This window comes from Vidua chalybeata, chromosome 4, assembly GCF_026979565.1.
Source record: "Vidua chalybeata isolate OUT-0048 chromosome 4, bVidCha1 merged haplotype, whole genome shotgun sequence".
Taxonomy (NCBI): domain Eukaryota; kingdom Metazoa; phylum Chordata; class Aves; order Passeriformes; family Viduidae; genus Vidua; species Vidua chalybeata.
The window spans coordinates 47,073,695-47,094,291 of record NC_071533.1 but is presented as its reverse complement, the minus strand read 5'-3'; the positions used below and the strand labels follow the sequence as shown (position 1 = coordinate 47,094,291).

The 20,597-nt window shown below is 36.5% G+C and overlaps 1 protein-coding gene across 2 annotated transcripts in view; it reads left to right on the top strand.

Moving 5' to 3' along the window:
• Nucleotides 1-20,597, top strand: part of SLAIN2 (SLAIN motif family member 2) — a 34,743-nt gene that overhangs the window by 5,360 nt on the left and 8,786 nt on the right. The window contains exons 2-7 of one of the 2 annotated variants that reach the window (XM_053941846.1): nt 4,779-4,927; nt 9,810-9,974; nt 11,369-11,530; nt 12,743-13,102; nt 15,192-15,329; nt 20,208-20,285. In XM_053941846.1, the coding sequence (XP_053797821.1) occupies nt 4,779-4,927; nt 9,810-9,974; nt 11,369-11,530; nt 12,743-13,102; nt 15,192-15,329; nt 20,208-20,285 (1,052 nt within the window). The remainder of the gene's footprint in view (nt 1-4,778; nt 4,928-9,809; nt 9,975-11,368; nt 11,531-12,742; nt 13,103-15,191; nt 15,330-20,207; nt 20,286-20,597) is intronic. The other variant, XM_053941847.1, reaches the window with a different exon arrangement.

Sequence of the window (20,597 nt, the reverse complement as noted above, 5' to 3'; positions counted from 1 at the left end):
TCCTTCAGATATCCATGTTTGCTGTGAAACAGATATTTGAGGACTGGAGGAAGAATCCTGAGGAAGAACTGTTTCCATTTCTGACCTTTTTTTGTGATAATTATGGCTTTTAAACATGCTTGATATTTAGATATAATGAAAGCTTTGATATGGGTTTCCTTTACTGTCCTAATGATATTAGTGAAATTTAGTACATAATCATGTCTTGTTTAGGCATGATTCACACTTCTGCTATTGTATTTGTGAGTAGAGCTCTCAAGTATAGTCATTAACAGAATTTTATTTTGGAACACATTTATTAGGACACAGAACTTCTCAACTTTTATCTCTTCAATGTAAATATCAACAATGCTGTATTTGAGCATATATGCACTAACAAATTTCTTATGAAAAGCTTCTCAAATAGTGGACAGTTGTACAATTTGTGTGATAGTTCTAGGGGAGCTACATGATGGTGGTTTTGATGGCCCATTTCCCATTCTCCATTTTCCGACACAAACATGTTCTTTTGGATGAGGAAATGAACAATGGCAGTAATTTCCAGCAACTAGCCCGGGCACAGCTAACTATCTTTAATTGCTGGGCACAGAAAGATAGTTGTGTTCCAAATTGCACTTTGCAACCTCTTGGATATTCTTAATTCGACTTAAAAATCGCATTATGTAACTGAGATGTGCCACTGTTAACATGAAGGTTAATGAGCCTGTCAAAGCCTTTTTCTAGTTTTCATATCCTAGAGTTTATATTCATAGACTGGAGTTTGCTGTAGTTCTTTCAAAACTAGAAGTATTCTGTGAAGTAGAGCTGAAAACTAATAATTGCAGGCTAAGCAATGTGTATCTCAGTCAGCCACAGCTGTAGCATGGGAATTGTGTGGGGTGGGGAGAAGGAAGGGAAATCCGTGGGCCACATAAATGCAGGGATGTCACTTAATTTTTTGATTGATTTGTCTTTCAACCAGAGATGCTTTTCAGATCTTTACCTGTCCATTCAAAATCCTCTTAAATTTTAACATGCTTAAGCCACTTCAGATAGGGTTTCCTGAAACTTTTAAATTGTCTTAAAATACCTTAGATTGACACTGTTGTGTTCTAAATTATCTGTTTCCAATACTGTGCAGTATTATTGTCTCCTGATTTATATATTTTCAGTAGCTTTTCGCTGTGAAAATTTCATTCTTGTATTTTAGGGGTGTTTCTTATTGATTTGTCCTTGGATTTCAGCTTTTTCTCCTCATCATGTCTTCAGGTTTTTAATCTTGCTTTTGCATGCATTTTGTGTGCTTCCATTTAATTTCCTTTATTGTACCTTCCAGTTTTTGCTTAAAGCTAATGTAGCTAAAATAAATGAGCTCTAACTTCAGATTCCTTCCACTTGCCATCTTCTTTCTAATTCAGATTTGTGACTTCATGTTCATCTGCATGTTTACCCTCACTCTTATATTGAGCAGTGGAAGGATTTTGATGCAAAAAGACACTTCCTTTTTTTCCCAGTTAGAGTTTTGGCTTCTTGTTTCACGCCTCTTGTATTTTAATGCACTCGGAGGTGTTCCTCAGGTGAGGTCATCTGTACACAGATATTCCACTCCTACTGCAGTGGTGTGTCCTCTTTCTTCAAAGCCTTTTCTGACTCATCTGTGTCCCAGTGCAGCATGCTGCAGCTTGCCCCATGTGGCTGACACCATATATGCTTGTAGTCTCAGCAGTCTTCCTGCAGAAGCTCTGCCCTTTTCTGTGCTGCCTCTTCCTGGAACTAATCAGCAGAGCCTCCTGGCTGCTTTCAGCCTCAGGTTGGTGCTGCAGTGTTGTGGTTGACTAGTAAGAGGCAAAGGAAGGAAATATTAATGGCTGCAGCAGAGTCATAGTGTCTGTTCTCCTTAGTGTTGTTTCAAAGTAGATCAAAGCACCTTTTAATATACCGTTTGTTCTGCTTTACCTTATGTCACTGAGTTGTAAAGTCTTTACTCTGTTGTGGAGATATTGGAGTATATGTTTCTGTGTTAACATTTGTAGTATGGGTGGCAACTGTAAGTTGTCAGCTTCTTCAGTCGTTTTTAACTTCCTGTTTTGAGAGAGTTGATTTACAGTGGTTAAAGATGTATGAAGTTATTCTGGTAATCTTCTTTCTTGAAGTTGCTGTACTGCCAATCAGTGCTGTTGTGTTGCTGCAGAATGCATTGACACGTACAAATGCAATCGCTTCTGGAAGGTTCTTCAGCTAAAGAGGACCTATATCATTTGGGTCAAACAGTTTGACAAAGAACACCACTTAGCTGTGTGAAGTTACTTGTATGTGCTTCATGTGTCTGTTCTTTTTCTGATGTTGGGAAAAGGGGAAGAGGTAATAGAGGCGTCACTCTGATTCTTAGCCTTGCCCCTGGTCCTTTTTGTTTTTGTAAAATCCACGTTAGGCAAAGCAAGTAAAATTAAGTCAGTCTCAAGACTTGAGATTGGCTGTTCTTTGTCAGGTAGAATATGAAGATCACTGCTTTACAGTGAGACTTCATAATTGCATGATGTGCAAGAAACTGTCCTGAAAGAGCTGTTTTGTCACTGCATCAGTGTACATGTATGTGTTGTAGTGGAGTTGCATGAAATATGTGTGTTGTCATGTTCTGTCTTTCCTTGAAGTTAAGTTATGAAACAAAGGTTGATAAAGGAAAACAGTTGACTGGGAAGAGGTGGGGGGAATATATATTTGGTTAGAAAGGGAGGTAGAAAAGAGGGAGGGAGCTGTGTGAGCCTGGATTACTTCAGTAAATAAACTGCTTGTGAAACAAATGGAACAATTGGGAATTCCTGAAAAGAATATGTCAAAGCTTAAAATATCAGATAGAGTTTTGATAAGAACAATCTTGGAGGTTTGTTGAAGATACCCCTTTTGTGTCTTTCTCAGAGAGGACACTTTAATTTCTTGTCTTTTATACTGGCTACTACTGTAAACTGAATGTGTGTGGAACTTCTCCAACACAGCAAGGCATGTCAGCTATCCAGAGAACCAGGAGTGAGTCTGGCCTGTCCTTGGCAAAAGCTGGCCTTGTTGCCTTTGATGCTTCTTTGTATTATGTAAACATACCTTAGGACAGAAAGGAGTACAGGCAAGTACTAAAAAGACAGTAAATTCAAAATGTTAAGAGAGATAGTAAATGTTAAACTTTACTTTTAATGGTATGGAGATGTCATAAAAATTGCAGAAAGTGGTGTCATTGTTTACACAACTGTGAAAATGGAGTGACTCTTATGCTTTTCAAGGATCTTCAGGGCTATAAATACATGAAGGGCTTTTAGCTTTTCTTTTGGGCTGGGTGCACAATTGTAGGCATTTCTACAAAAGTAGTTATGACAGACAGCATGATATTGGCCAAAGCATAAACCCCTTGAACTACAGCAAGTGGCAGTGACTATTTGGATTGTTACAAACAGCTTCATTTTTATTTTAAAACCTGGCAGCTAATAAATATTTTCTTGCCTGGATCTGCAAGCATAGCTTGCTAATTTCAGTGTTAGAGGGAAGAGTGTTGTGGAGCTTGCTCTGAATAAAGATCAGTGTTTTGGGTGAGTGGTGGTTTTATAAACATAAGCTTTTGTAAGAAGTGAATTTAATGGTAGTAATTACAAAAAAATCTCTAAAAGCTATTATAACACAAACAGTTCAAGTTCTAGAATTACAGAGGAGAGATGAGATAATCTTGTAGAGAGAAAGTTGTGGGAAATAACTTCTGTGTTGCTAATGTCATTAGCATAAAGAGAAGAACTTTCTGTATTTTGTACAGAAGCATGTCTGATTAGCCTGTCAGATGTTCCTATGTGACGCGGTGTGGCATACAGTCACTCACTTGGGATATGAAGTCTGTCATTACTCTAGAAGAAATGCTTGTTTAGCTGATTCTACACATGCATAATCTCTAGTTAAGAGTTATGTCTTGCAATTCACTTTTGTCTTTTGCTGAACCACATTTCCAAGTTTGGTTCTAGTCCAAAGTAAGGCTTAAAGTTCCCTATTTTGAGTGTGTTGATTGGTTATGACTTTTCCTTTGATCTGTCTCTTGAGGGAGGAGAAGTTTTCGGCTAAATTTCTAGAGTTATTAAACTGGATTACTGTTTTCTTCAGTCATGGAATGTTGATGTTTAAAAAAAATGAATGGAAATGCTGACAGACAAAAGCTTAAGTATATCTGGCAAAACAATATGATCTCATTGTTTCTCTCCACTCTCCTGTGTGTGTTATTTCTTTTTCCTTGTTGCTAATGCTTGTATACCTCCTTAGGACAGAGATAGTTCCTTTGTTCTGTGTTCAAAGAGAATGAAAATACAGGTGCTAGGATAGAAATAATAAATAAAACCAAATTATTTATTGTTCAAGTCTACTGAAACAGTAGTTGTGTTTTGTGTGTTTAGCACTACTTCTTGGCTATTAAGATGTTTATTGCTTCCTTTGCTTAGGAAAACAAGAGTTCTTTATTGCATAGTGTTTCATTTCTTTCAATCTGAAATCTGAAAAGATTAATCCTCGTTTGTACGTTTATGTGACAGTGAAATTGTCTGTATACAAAATGTGTCTGAAGTCCTTGGTAGCCATATGTTATCACTGTTATGCTTTATCCAAAATAGTTAATTTTAGGGTCAAATCTGTGCTTTCTTTATCTTTTGGGGGATTGTACTATAGTGTAGGTAGAGTATAAAACCAGAAATAGCATACTCTGTGGTATTCTGTTGCATGTCTGATCTTATGCTCATTTTGTCTGTCCTCATAAATTATTTTTTCTCTCTCTTTTCCAGGTTATATACATCTCCAAAGAAGAAACTGAATCCAGTGCAAAAAAGTGTCAGTCCATTAGTTTGGTGCAGACAGGTATTGGATTACCCAAGTCCTGATGTTGAATGTGCTAAGAAGTCACTGATCCACAAGCTGGAACAAACAATGTCAGGTGAGTTTCTGCACACTGAAACCACTGGGTTGTATGTATTTATTCTGAAACAGCATCAAAATTAGCTAATGGTTGTGAGATAAAACATCTATCAATTACTTGTGTCTAAAGCTTTCATTATGGTTTACAAAGTCATTAATTCTACTTATTTTCTGGATCATATGAATGAAATGAAAGAAGGCATTAGATCATGAGTCATGATTTCAGAGTTTTGTAATACCTGCATAGTTTGGTCTGATGTTTTGTCCCGTAGTTTGGTCCTGGATATTTTCAGGAAAAGACAATGTTTTTAACTCAAAAGTTTTCTCATCTTTTTTTTTAAATAGAAGCCTGTATTAAGGTATCATAATTGTTAGATGCTTGTCAGTATGTTAGCATGAAGCTTGATTTTCTGCTAGATTACCTATTTTACTTCATCTAAAGAAATGGAGGCTTAAGTTTTTCAATACTTTGGGGAGATGATAATGATTTCTTTTCCCCCCATCCCCAGTAACTTAAGATCTAGTTACAGTCAGATTTTAAAAAAATCCAGAGTTTGTGATTCTTCCTTAATGCTAATTAGTTGGATATATTCAAAACTGAAGAGTGTTTGGCCCTGTGAAAATGAAAGCCTGCATTCTCCATCCTTCTATTACCAGACTTTTTTATGTCAAACCAGCAGCAAAATGCTGACGGTCTGATTAGAATTCTCTGACCATCTGGTTCCTTGCTTTGTTTTGTTTCTTCGTTGGAGCCTATTTTTTTTTAATTATTGTGAGACAACTTACTTTTCTTGCTATTAGGAGCTATTCTCCTCCTGTTCCATCTTTTTGTACTCTGCCACTGCTACATGTTAAACTGTTATCTTCAGGAATTAGCAGAATAGTTTGACTTGAGCTAAGAGTGTATGAACACACAGTTCCAGGAATGGTTCCAACAGCCACCTCCTGTCTATAGTTATATGTAAACTTTGTGCTGAGTTTATTTGACTGTAACTTCTTTCTTGTCCTTGTATTGTCTTCTGGAGCAATATAGCCTTTATTCTGGTTTGTACTGAATCTGTTCTTAGTAAAATTTAAATACATTATTTATTCTTATAGAAATTGTGAGCACAGTGGTGGAAGTGCCTTCAGGATGAGTCACCCTCAGTCTTTCCCTTTTTCTTGTGCTTTTTTATGCTGCCTGAACAAATGTCTATTAAAAATTCACCTGAGCAGTTAACATGATATATGACTAGATACAGGCAAAGACAGATTCTGAACAACAAAAAGCACTCACATCACAGAGATTTATGAATGATGATACATGTTTGGGAATCTGAATACTACTGAGTATTTATGAATGGATAGCAGTTGATTGACATAATTCTGTTTGTGGTTTAACTTCTTTCAGGACTGAGTAGAAGTCTTCCAGAAGTACCACTAATTCTGTTACCCACAGGGTATCTTTAAAAATTCATAGCTGAAGCAGAATGGCAAGAAACTTCTCTATGAAATGAATATATTTGAAAGTTTTAACATTCAAACGATGTGTTTAGGTAACTTCACCTCTTTTTTTGTTTTCCCCTAGACCTGCGAATCTGCTTCTGGCAGTGATACTTGCAAGAGTACCACAATTCATTTATAGTATTAATTGGTGGAAATACTAATGGTAGAAAAGATGGGCACGTGCTGGTTGGAGCAGATTCATGTAAACATGAATTTTCAACAACACATAAAATTGTCTTTTAGAGCAACCAGCCTCCTTTACAGAATAAGGGTAGCAGGGAGCTCCACTGGAGAAGACAAGTAGTGTTTCTTGTAACTTTGTGTGTTTTTCCTATTCTGCACTTCAGGAGTATCATGTAACTTGGATTTTGCATAGTACTTGTACCTCATGGACCCATCACTTACCTGTTACTAGCTACTGGTTCAGTTCATAGATTCTGGTTCCAGGCTCCATGGATAAGGCTTTTCACACTTCTATAACTTTTTCCTGAATCCTTGCTGATGCTTCTTTTGCATTGACTCTTTTTACATTGTTAGTTCCTGTTGTTACGTCTTTCTAATCTTATATTTTTCCTCTTTTTCATTCTCAAATGCTCTCTTGTATTTCACCTTCTCTTCTTCTGTGGTATTTTTCATTGCATGACAATAAAGGAGGGAAGAAGAGCTCTCAGATCCATGCTACTGTTAGCAGTTACTGATGCACAATCCCTTGTCAGCAGTCAGGTTTACAATTGCAGAGCAAGTCATTCTCAGTGTTGGAAGTGTGTTCAGACTAGAGGGGACTTTAGGTATATTCTGCACTCAAATTTTCCTATTTTCTACAACGAAAGAGAAATTCATTACCATTTCAGCAAAATCATAATTAAAAGGAGTTAGATGCTGCATACGGTTTCTGAATGTTATAAAAGAAAATTTACGTTAAAATAAACTTGTTGATTATCAACCCTCCCTTCTGGTGTTTTGAAAGCTAATGCATAATCTTTTGTAAGCTAGTGTTTAATATTAGGATCATTTTAATGCTAAAATGATTATCTGTCTTGCTAATTTTGTCTTACACTCCTAATAAAAACCATATCTCTATTTGTAAAAGTAGCAATGTCTTCCTGAGTTACAGAAATCCCTGTTGGAAAACCTTCAGGATTTCTGGTCCAGAAAATGGCTTTGAATCCAGATTTTTTTTTTGTCTGGGAAAATGTACTGTGCTGATGAAGGTTCACATTAGCTAGGATGACAACTACTGCGTGTATCAAGTTTCACCACATACTGGAGCAAACTTTTTACATGTAGCAAAGTCATGCTAAGTTTCATCCAAAAAAATCTGTGTATGATCAAATACGTTGTATCATTATGGATGTAGACAAAGAGCCTGTTTTGAAGACCATATAGTAGTAGAATTGTTTTCTAATTTGTGGTCAGTATTTTAAAATACTTGTCTGTGTAATAAATACAAAAGAAAGAACTGTTGTGCAGACTTACATTTTAGGGATTTTTAATGACCTTTTTTTGGCAAGGGATGAAAAGTAATTTTTTTTGTGTGTGCGTGAGAACAAAGGCTCAATTGGAATAGATGCTTTGGAGTTCCTTTGTGAATGCTAGAAGTTGATATCAAAGGCCTCATCATAGTCACCCAGAACAGAGTGACTTGTAATTACTGGTTATGTTTACTGAGCTTTGTAATCAAATGGAGGCTTTCCCTTCTGACACTTAAAATAAACTGAATATACCTCATGAATACTTGCGAGAATTTAGTGAATTCACAACTTGCTGAAATTAACGCATATTGTTTAAGACTTGCAGTGAAAGCTGGAATATAAACCTTTCACCCTTCATCTATAACTGTCTTTTCATTCTAACTAAAACACTTCTGGTTTAGAAAGGATCTTTACATGAGATGCAATTTTAGGAATTTACTGCAAAGTCAGCTTTAATTTCTGGTGCTTTTGCCTCTGTGCTGTATTCTGCCATTGGCTAGGTTGGATGTTCCTTTTTTGGGGGGGCACTCTTAAAAACTGATTGAGGCAGTCAGTTAAAATACTCCTGGTATTTTTAAACTTAAATCTAATTTAGTAGGTCAGATAATAGTGCAGCCCCACCAATGTTTGCACTGGACAACTGAAGATGTAGTGACCAAGAGCAAAGGGGAGAAGCTGAAGCTTTGCTAGGCTTGGCCACTGAAAGCAACATTTCATGCAACTGTAGTCTGTTTTGGCTTCTAATGTCAAAGCAACAATGATTTTTAATAAGGATTTTTGGGCTTATTTCCTGTTTTTTTTCTATCCACTGCTATCAGTAGCCTTATTCTTACTGCACTCATTGAAGCCCCTTTTCACTGAGAGAAATGTCACACAATATTTTTTAAAAGCTTACTTTCAGCAGCTGGGTGAGCTGCAACTAAATGTAATCTGGATTTACATAACATCAAGTTGGCATTTCTAGCTTTTTCTTCTTAACATGTTGCAATTTAATTTGTCCTTATATACATTTCTGCATTAATATACTTCCAGCAGTGAAGGAACTGATTTGTAGCAAAAGTGTCTTAAATATCTTTTGGATCCCACTACCCCTGTAGCTGAAATTTCATTTTCTGTTATATTTTAAATGTAAACTTTTGAACAAAATAGTCAAGTAATAAACAAATAATATACCCAACAACCAGCGGAATTTCAGTATCATACTGTTCACTACTGTTAATATTCACCAGTGTTTAAAATTCATCTGAAAGTACTTCAACATTGAAACATTTACAATAAATGGCAGAGGAAAGTACCCAATTTAGTTCTTATATTGTGTATGAGGTTGAAGCCTGTGGTCAAAAAATCCCAAGTCATTAGAACAGAAAGTTAACAGTAGAAAATAATCAATTTGCTTTATTCTGGTAGGTTCATGGTACCCACAGATCTATACAGAAGCATTTGCCTTACTTAATGTTTTTTTTTCATTTTAGCATATGCTTAGGGAGATTTTGTAGGTGATGCATTAGTTGTGTGGTGCTGTCTTGAGGTTACTGCTGAAGTATTGTGTGATTCAGACAGGTCTGATAGCTCTGAGAACGTGACTTTGTGCCGTGCTCTGGTTTGTATGTAGTTATGTATAGGGTGTATGTTAGTGTCACTGAGCTACTGCTACCTTCCTGCTTCCCATCACCTACAGTGGACATCTCAAAGACATCAGCTATAGTGATCTTAGATCTGACTTCTAAAAGGAAACTATAACTTGTCACTGTCTTGTCTTGCCCTCTTTTCACATTATGGTTATATCTAGGAGTGAAGAAAGCAGTGGAAAAACTTTCTGGTGACTGAAGTTTTCTACTTGAATTGCATAGTAATTAAATCACACTGAAGACACAGTATAGTATTGTATTTGGTTTTCCTCGATTCACTCAGTATAATTCATCACTTTTCCCCTCTTTCCTGCAGCTCTCAAGAGACAGAGTTTGTACAGCAGCCCTTTCAGTGCGGTCAGTTACACGAGCTCCTACAGTCCAAATACTGGTAGCCCCTACAGCAGTGGCTTCAACTCTCCCTCCTCAACACCAGTGAAATCTGCTTTAGTGAAACAGCTCATACCTCCTGGTACCTCAGGTAAGTCACTGTGTTCCTGGTCTTTTCCTTTCTTCCTCCTCTTCCTTCACAAATATGCTCAGATAGAGAACATTTGTATTGAACTAGAGTAAGAAAGACTCAAGAACTTTCCAGCGTTTTGTAGGATGTGTGAATCATACAGTTTTAAGCATTTTAGGAAGGGCTTTTTTTACATACTTTCTGGCATGAGAAATACATAAAATGTTTTCTTCGGGTGTCCGTGTCCCAAAAATTACTGATGTATGTGATTAGCAGTTAGACCAAAACACCAGAGTTCATTCTGTGGAGTTCCAAGTGGCTTCTGGAACTGAGCCTGTAATTGACAGGGGTGTAAGTTCCATGGTAGGTGTTCAAAGGTTAGGGATTGGTAGTTGTGAAGTCTTTTCAACTATCCTATTGTTTACCAACTGAAACATTCGGTATGCAGTGTATCCATCAATACCTTTGAGATGTGAACAATATAATATAAGGAAGAAGCATGCATTCCAGTTAAGCATTCCATGAGACTTTGTAGCCATCAGTGTAAACATTAACTTCTGGTTATGTTTTCTACTTTTATTCTGCACTGTAGACACTTTTCTTTGCATGAAAAAAATTGGTGCCTGGAACAAATCTCTACTCTGAAGTCAGACTGTTGGCTTATTGCATATCATTTAAGTTAGATTACAGGAAAGATGAAAAAACATTGCATTGAGAATCCAGCTATCACTAGTTCACTGTGGACTTTTACAGAAGCTTGCACTACATGAGAGCCATTACCCAGTTTTTAATCTCGGTAGCTCGGTGCTACAGTGACATGTCTGCCTGGGGGACAGGCAATGGGAGGGCAGAAAGCAGTGAACAGGGAGAGTTTTTCCTTGTTATAGTTTCCATGTTACAGTTTAGCAAAGGTGTGTATGTGCAACAGGTAATATCGTCAGATAAAGTATATTTTAAGCATTCCAAACTGAATCAATAGTCACTGGATCAGCAAAACATTGTTCAGAAAGGTCCAGTCAAACTTATTTCTTACAAGGTAGTATACAGAGGTGAGAATGAAAGCACAGATGGAACCAGGTATGCACTTGCTCTTTTTGTAGAGCTGTCCAAACTTCATAGCAGTTGGAACATGCTACGATAGACCAAATTATTTGCCACTAGTTTGTTTTGAGACTATTGCAATGATTTTATAGAGTTGCCCATTTTTAGAAGGTAATGGCTGACATCTGCTTTTGTAAGTAACATTTTCAGCCTAGGTTTGCAGTAAAATAATCAAATGTTTCAAATGGTTTGTCAGATCAATGTCTCAGTAGCAATTTCTTCAGACTGGTGGTTTTTATTAGGAAAGGAAATGCAGCTTGCTTTTTTTTTTTTTAGTAACAACAATTCCTGTTAACTTTATTTTCTTTCCATAGGTCATCTTAAAATTTCAGGAGACAGAAATCCTCCACTAAGTCCACAGTCTTCTCTGGACAGTGAATTAAGTGCATCGGAGATGGATGAAGACTCTATTGGGTCTAATTACAAGTTAAATGATGTCACAGATGTGCAAATTTTAGCACGAATGCAGGAAGAAAGTAAGTGGGGTTTTTTTCCTGAAATCAAAGTAGAGCTGTTGCATTGGGTTTTTTTTTAATAACTGCAGTAGCACTTGTTTAGTAAGCATGGAAAAGCAGTAGAATTTCTACTGTGGATGTACAAATGTAATTTGCCCAAGAAAGCTGGTTAAGGACTTCAGCCTCCAGGCTAAGGAAAGGAATTTGCTGTGCAGAAGTTTTCTTTAGGAACAATGGACAAGACAATGCTGGAGAGTTTGAAATTGTAAGGTAGAGTATTTGCTAAAAGGGTGATTGTTAGAATGGGCTACTACCTGCCACCATTCTTTTCAGGAGATTGGTGCCTTCCTGATGTAATCCAGTCTTGTTCACATCAATGCTTAAACCATAATTTAAATCAGAGAATTGTGAAGTCAATATGTTAAGAAAAGTGCCTATATAGATGTCTGTCTTTAATTATAGCTTTAGTTGAGACTTTTTGTCCCTCTGAATTTGCAGAAAGTAATGATTTTGGTTATCTAACTAGGTGGTCTCCAGACTATTTTATTGTGTATCCTTATCAGTGAAAAAAACCAAAATCAAATGCCAATATATGTACTTTTTAATAAATTATAGACATGTATTACTCTAATGTATAACATACACAAAATTACACAAATATACACAAAATTATAATTCAAAAAAGTATGAGACAAAGACACGATAAATGCTGGTTTTAAGAAACTAGTTATTCAGAATTTTCTTGCTGTATGCCAGTGAATTGGTTTGCTTATCCCCAGGGTATGGGCACCACACTTCAGAGACCACTGATCTAACACCTCCAGTTTCTCTAGGAGTAGCTTATTGTGTTGCTTTTTTGGTTAGATTCACTAACACATTGCAAGAGACATTTCATTGTGGCTGCTATAATTGTTATAGGATGTTACTTGATACCAAAATTATGAGGTAACCTGTGTTGTTAGTTGCAGCCTGGGAGAGGAGATGAACAGATACATACACAGCAGACCTATACTGATGATTGCTTTACTAGGAAAAGGAATGAGCTCACCTAATTTAAGTCATTATTAGCTGGTAGATAACTTTTTGGTACTAATCAGAATTTATTTAATGCCTCCAATAACAGGAGTTAAGGTGAGCCAAATTTGAGAGCTGTGCAGATATCTGTGTGCACTGTCTCTAGTTTGAACCATTTGTGGGCTGGAAGCAAGTAAACAACGTTCTTGTTGTTGCCAGGCCTGCGGCAAGAGTACGCAGCCACAGCTTCTCGGCGTAGTTCTGGCTCCTCTTGCAATTCCACCCGGCGAGGCACATTCAGCGACCAGGAGCTTGATGCACAGAGCTTAGAAGATGAAGAAGATGGCACACATCACACAGTGCACCCTGCTGTTAGCAGGTTCTCACCGTCACCTCGCAGTTCTCCCTGGCCTTCACCAAAACAGTCTCCAAGAAATTCACCTCGCTCCCGGTCACCTGCTCGAAGCATAGAGTACAGTAGAGTGTCACCACAGCCTATGATTAGCCGTTTACAGCAACCTCGTCTTTCACTTCAAGGCCATCCTACAGACTTGCAAACTAGTAATGTCAAAAGTGAAGGTAAAAAACTGTTTGAAATTCATTACATGAGCAGTTGTGTTGTTTCTGTAAAGGAGTTTTGTCAGTGTGTAGTCCTAAAACTATGTGCCTGTGTAACATTGTGGTTTAATCTCTGAATTGCTGAGGAAAACGCAGAGCAAGCAAAGCTGAAGTTCTGCTGGGGCACCCTTACAGTCAGATGAGTTGATAGACTTATATTTATTTTAGATGTTATCCAGTCAATGAGTATAATTGAGTTTCATAGTGACCAAGGTCTATATTTGACAGGCAAATGCACTAAAATAAAGCAGGGAAACTCATTTACTAGTAGAGTTAGGCATTGCAGATGACAGAACAAAATGCAGAGGAAAGTAACTCTGGTCAGACGAGAGTAACGAGGTGATTTATGCACGCCTATAGCCTGTGAGGCAGCTGAATGTTTTCTTCTGGTTGCGCAGGACTCTGAAAATTTTCAATCATGAACATAGTCTTTAAAATTTTAGTACTTAACTCGTGCATTTCTTGGAGATTTTAGATACCTCAAATCTGTGAAAAGTGCTGTGTAATAAATAAAATTTGGAGTAAATTCAATGCAGTTATACTATATTGGCATGGAACAAAATAATATAATCCTGATACAACTTTTCTTCTTGAATGTACTTTTTCCTAGTAGCAATCTAGCAGAAACTCCTTTTACTGGGATGAAATTTTGTAAGCATATTCCCATTTCAACAAACATAGTTTTTATCCATCAAGTAAGATTTTAAATTTAGAAAGAATATACATTTAGATATTAAGATTTCCTTTACTAGTAATAGTGGCTTGGGAAAATTTTAGCTATCTAGGAAAATGTGCAACACAAAGCAATTATAATTCAGTTACAATTATATTGTAACTTAATTGAGATTGATTTCTTAAAATGAAAGTCTTAATCCATGCTAAATGACCTGCAGTAAAAATATCCTAAGAGAGGTATGGTAGCAAAAGCTAGTATCTCACATACCAGAGGGATCAAAATAGAGTGTGTGATCATGCGTTTCTGAAACACTTCCAAGGAGTTATCCGGCAGTGGTTTTTGTGCAGTTGAGTGTTGCTTGGATATTCAGAGTTGATAGAGCAGCAGCCAAAAAAAGTTGATCAGGTTTTCTCTTTTGGTTTTTTTTTTTATATAATTTGTCTAGAATGGTTGGAGGGAGATTTGGTTGACAGGGTTCAACAATGTACCGAGTGCAGTGCAAAGGAATGCAAACTGCTAAGTGAAGAAAAGTACACTTGTTGGAATATTCAGCCAATGAAGACTTAGTTTTGTTTTCACCTTTATGCTTGTGCATGGTTAACCTACTTTTCCCCTGCATCCCTCTGCAGAATCAGGTTGGCCACTCATCCTGTCAAGGCATCTTCAGTCTTCTATCCAAAGTATGTCATCAACCCAGCTCTGCATGGGTTGGAGATACACAGAATGTCATTAGACTTGAGAAGTACTGAATGGCATCTTTTCCTATTCTGTGAACAGTGGTACAAATATTAGAAAGCCCCTGAAGTATCAGCATTAGCTGAGTAGATAAGTCAAGTCGTATGTGAAAGATGAAGCATAACTGGACACTTCAATAATTTTTAATGCTGTGTATGAAGAGGTCCTTTCCAAGTGGGTGTCTGTTATTTGTTGTATAATGGACTGTATCAACAGGACAAGGCAGTCTCCAAAATTTACTCAAACATTTATGTTGTTTTTACACTTCAGGCAAGCATTTTGTTACAAATAACTTTCTAGGTAAATAATTTGAAAACTGTACAAAACTGCAAATTAGGTTTGTCTGTTCAGCTTTGATAATAGTACAATAAAACCCAGAGAATCACAATCCAGATATGTTTCAATTTCAAAACACAATGCGCTTGACTTTTTTCACCATAAGTGAAAAATGTACATTCTTTTTTAGATACATAAATATTTTAATGTGATAGATTTGAGAAGAAGTAATGTAACAAAATACACTTTTAAATTGTATTAAAGTGTAGTTTTATATGGCTAACATTTTGTGTCAGGTTCGCAACCTGACCTTTGTCCAGCATCAGACTACATGCTGTGGTATCTTTGTATTATTTCATACAGAAAAACTAAGGCGTAGTCTTCCAAACTTGTCCAGGACATCTAACATCCAAGCTGAGTCTGTGAAAAACAGTAGAAGTGACTCAAACTTCCAAGTGCCAAATGGAGGAATACCTCGCATTCAACCTCAAGCCTCAGCCAGTAAGTACCTTTAGTACTACTTCAGTGTAAATTTCAGAATTAAGTGATGGTATTCGGCTGTCTTCCGAGGTCTCAGGGCAAAGCAAAACATTGCATGCCACACTGGAGATGCTAATCTTCATTTTTAATCAGACTTTCGTGAATCTGTTTTTATGGTACACAAAATACTCAAAAAAGTCTGGTTTCTTATTAAGGTTTCATTCATAGTTTCCTAAAAGTACATGTAGGAGTAATATGAAGAATTATAAATACAGTATTTGAGCATGTCTGAAACTGTTTTCTTTATAGGCTCTGAAAAAGCACCTAGATGATGTTTATTGCTTTTTTTTAACTAGTATTTCAGTTTAACCCTTTAAGTTAACCCATGTCTGCAGTAGTTCTACAGTTTCTTTCCTTTTTTTTTTTTTTTTTTTTTGGTACATGGGTTATATATTCAGTTGGCAATCTTATTTACTGTAAGTGTCAGTTACTTCCTAAAAAAGGTTTGGATGAACCTGTGTCTCATAAAACATATTAGCCCATTGCTGGACTCCTGCTTTCCTAGTTTCTCCAAAAGTTAACTGCTGATATGCAAATGCTGCTATTCTCATAAATCTTTTGAAAATGGTGACCTTAAAGAAGCCAAAGCAAATCAAAATTAAATATTCGGTGTTTCTTTCTATGTCAGTATTGCCAGTTCCTGTTGTTTAAATATTTCCTGACCATTTCTTTTAAAGCAAGTTTCTGAATTTAATAACCTTGTGTGACATTTTCCAGGGAAGAACACATGATGAATATTTTTATGTGTAGAGCTTTGAACTGTAAAAATTCTGTGATAAAGGTTCATCAGTAATCTAAATATTTGACAGGAAATGTAAAAATAATGTTTGTGAATTTAACTAGGAGTATTTTACCTATAGAACAGTGAAGGCATAGTGGCATACCTAGTTGGTTGTCTTTCAAAACAAAGTGTTAAAGCTACCAAGTATAGTTAAATACAGATTAAGGAATAGAGATCAAGCCAAAGACTCCAAGATTTCTGTCTTTGTACAGACTCGGAGCAGATGTAAGGATTGTGTGGACAGTCAATTCCAGGTGTGTGATACTGTAGTAGATAGAAGTTAGTGTTACATTACCATTGTTCATGCAGCATCCTTGCACCTTGGCCCTCTTCTTCCACCTTCTGCAGACACTCAGAAGGTGGGATTTCCAGCTGAAAGGATGTTTGTGTAGTTCAAATGTACGACTGTTACCTGTTAGGCAGCCTTACCAAAGTGTAAAGCATTCAGAGCAGTTGGACAGCTGGTCTACAGCTGTGCTATTTCAGTGATAGGAAGAATTATCAAAATGAGCTGAAAGAAAATTAATGAAAAAATATTTTTAGTAAAAATACTGATTTTATTTGGTGCTTTAGAATTGAGTGAACTGGGACGGGAGGAGCATAGAGAGCAACTTAGCTAGAAGGCTATTTCCAGAATTAAAAGTATATTCATGGTTAAATTTTCTGGAAAGATCAGACAACAGAAGTCTCAGTGTTCAATATTTAGTCAATTATTTCATTGCAGGAGACAAAGTGGTCTAATTATGTTTATATTTCTTTTTTTCAACTTGTGGATGCATTAAGAATTACTAGGTAAATTTGCTTTTCTTTCATAGACAATTTCCCCAAATGTGAACCACTCTAGACCAACTTACATTTAAATGTAAGTTAAATATCATTAATAAAGGCCAGATTTCTAGCTTTTACAGTTTCCCTGCTCTTACAGATGTTTGTCAGAGTCTTGCTATTGACAATCGTAAAACGGTTTGTGTGTGAAGTCAATGAGTAAGTATCTTTGCTTAGTCTGGATTAAAAAAATTTCTGCAAAACTGTACATTGTATAAAGATTTCCAGAATTGTGTCCTTTTTATTGTATATTTTTTGTTTTATTGGTTTTATATTTTGTCACTTTGCACAAAGCACTGTTAAATCGCAGCAAATTTTTGTTTTCCCTTGGCAATGATTTCTGGGTCTTGGGATTTGAAGCTTCCTCATACACCTGCTAGTTTTGCATGAGCTTACCTTTGCGAGGATGCTGGCTTGCCACCTGAGGTCACTACTTTGCTCCTTGTCAAAGATTTGCCGTTCATAATTTACTTGCACATTTGCTGTGGCTGCAGTACTGAACTTGCTATGGTTGCTGGCATTCAAAAATGAGCTAGGAATCCAGTAAGTTTCTGAAATGACAATTCCTCTTACAGTTTTATAGCCAAATTGTATTTGCTTGCTTACAGAAGAGAGGGAAGACACATATGATGTGTTTAGAGGTACAACTGTAAACATGAAAACATTGGCATTTTAACTTTTAGCTGCAATGTGGTGAACAATCCAAATTAGTTTTGAAGAGACATTGAATTAAAAAGCAATTGTAACAATTTGAATCTTAATTTACATCTGATTCTCCATGCCATTCTGCAGAAAGTACTTTTTTTTAAATATGAAAGCTAGTAAATATTTCACCTTAAAATATATGGTAATGTGTGTGTTCCCCAAGGAATAGGTATTGTCTAAAATGTTAGTGATGGGAAATCTCCGTGTTTGGGTCCTATACCACATAGACTATACAAAACTCTAGAAATTGTAGGGTGACTTCCGTGTAGGAGCTACCTGCTTTTGGATTCTGTGTGATGCTTTTGTACTTAGTGGCACTATGAGCACATGGATGCTTTTAAGAAGAGCTAAATACAAAACTTTCTCGAAAAGCTGTAGATTCTTCAAACTGTCAGTAAAGTGACTGGTCTGCTTGCCAAGATCCAACTGCTTGGCCTGTTCAGAGTAAAAGCAGGAAGAGTAAGTTTTGAAGAAACCAAGTAGTCCAGTTCTGTTGATCAGAAGTAAATGTAACTACACGTGCTCAGCAGGCAGCAGTTGTGACAGGGAATGTCACAGCACACAGAGCACCTCAAGAGCAGCAAGTGGTGTGGATAAACATGCACTGGGCGCTTATCTCAAACTGCATGTTTGCTCAGCATTGCTCAGATTGTATGCCTAAGCTCTGTTCAGTGTTTCAGTGCACAGAAATGTTTTGCTATTGAGTGTCTATTTCCTTGAGTCTCCATTGAGAAGGAAGGAATTTGATATATGCATATTTAAAATCCTTTCCATATCATCCCATCTCTCCGGCTTGCAAGAAGTGTGAATAATTATGGGGGAAGAAAGTGCCATGTGCAGTAGCATATTGAAGTCTGAGTGGATTAGGAGAAAACAAATTCAAAATATGAAGGAAGAAGCTTTTCTTCATTTTGTGTGGTGTCACAAAAACAGTGATTCAGTAGAAAATAATAAAGTGGAATACTTGAGGACTGAAGCAGTCTGGCCAGTGGTCTGCCTCAGTAAATTTCTAGGAATTGCACTCATATCTAGAGACCTTACTCTGCTTAATTGACTGTTCATATGTATGCTTTTAAAAAAGTTTCTAGGAAGACCATGTGCCAGTTGAGTAAGAATTACATATTGCCACAGGCTATTTTGCATTAGATTCTAGTTGGTAGAAGGAATAAGGTTTCTATTAGTAGTAGGCACAGGCAGAATTTTACTGTTTTTATGAACAATCTAATTCCTTTTTCCTGTTTGTTGAACATGACAGTTATAGTTAGTTATTAGGACTAAATTGAATAGACTGCCTAGTCATAATTTCAGCATGATGTTAAAACACATGATGAATTTTTTATAGTTCATAAAATACTGTGTATTTTGCACTGACTGAAACATAAGGAAAGGTGATAGTAATCATTATATGCTATCAAACAAAAGGATTAACTAATATTAGGATTCAAATTGTTCCCCCCACACCTTCTTTATAGTGATATCCAGTAATTGGTGATGGGATTATTCCTTACTCAGGGTCAGGATCTTTTTGCACAGCTGTTCCCCCATCTTTCTTCCTTCTCACTATGGAAATAAGCCTTGTTAGTGCAGTCAGTTTTATGCTGGTATAAAACTTCATACACTGAGATAAGCAGAGATGTTTATTCATACATTATCATTTTATGAAGTCTCTGTGTAGTCAAAGCTTTATTTCATTGACTACTTTCCTCCTTCTCCCCCTTAAATGTGCTGCAATAGAAATAGGCTGAGTCAATGCATTCCTTCTGGCAATAAGTAATTCTCTCCATGCCAAGATTCTGCAGCTCTCGGAACATTGGCTTCTCTCTTGGTAACTGGTAGGTAGTGAGGTCATTTCAAGGCAGTACCAGCCCTTGAATGTTACTAGACAAAAGGCAGGACAAGGGAGAAAAGGAGCAATAAAAACCAACTTCCATCATGCTGGGTACATGCTGGCAGTTGATAGTGTTAAGTCTTCATTTTAAGCTTAAGTCCTCTTGCATACCTTTTGAAGCGGGGAGAAAAAAGACATCTCTCAAGAAGGCTTAATTCTCCATATCTGAAGAATACATTTTGTTTATATGATGGTCATATTAGACAAAGATTTATGCTTTTGTATAGTATATTTTTTTGAAAACACTTTTAAAATGAAAAATACAACAGTTTTAATTTTCATCTATATCTAATCTTGCTCTCATATTGCTGTAGCATGTTTGCTAGGTGGCTTGTTCTCCCTTTGGTGTTTTAATTTTTGTTTTGCATTTCTGGGCTTTTTGCCCTGCAAGAAGCTTTACTCTTACCAAGTCTGCGCATTTTGCACTGCAAAATTTCTGACACACTCCTGTGCAACTCTTTGCCATTAAGAGCAAGCACCATTTTCAAAATTCCATCACTTCCAGAGTCATAACAGCTTTTTGAGTGTTTTACTCACACTGTTCCTTGATGATTCACAAGTGGATACAATTCTGAAATTCCCAGTAAATTTAGTTTTCTTATCTTCTTAGACAAATATAACACTTCTTGTCTTTCAACAGCTCTGCAAAGGCAGAAAAATTTGCCTCGTGCTGCCTTCAAAACCAAACAGTTTCTTCAAACTCCATCTACAAAAGGAGGTAATTAACTTACAACCTCTTATCAAGCTCCAGCAAATTTCAGATAATGGTTCACCTGCATTAAATCTCACATGTTCTAGATTAATAAACTTGCTCTTGCAATTACTGTAGAAATTAACCAAGTGGTCCTTGATGTATGAAAGTTATCTTCTTGGTCTAAATATTGAAAATAAACTCTGTGTTATATAGGAGATTGAATTTTGAGATAAAAATTCAAGGAATGGTGACTTTCTAACATTAATTAGGAAATATGGATTAGAAATGTAGACTCATAAATACATATTCACAAGGGCTATATTTGTATAGGAATTT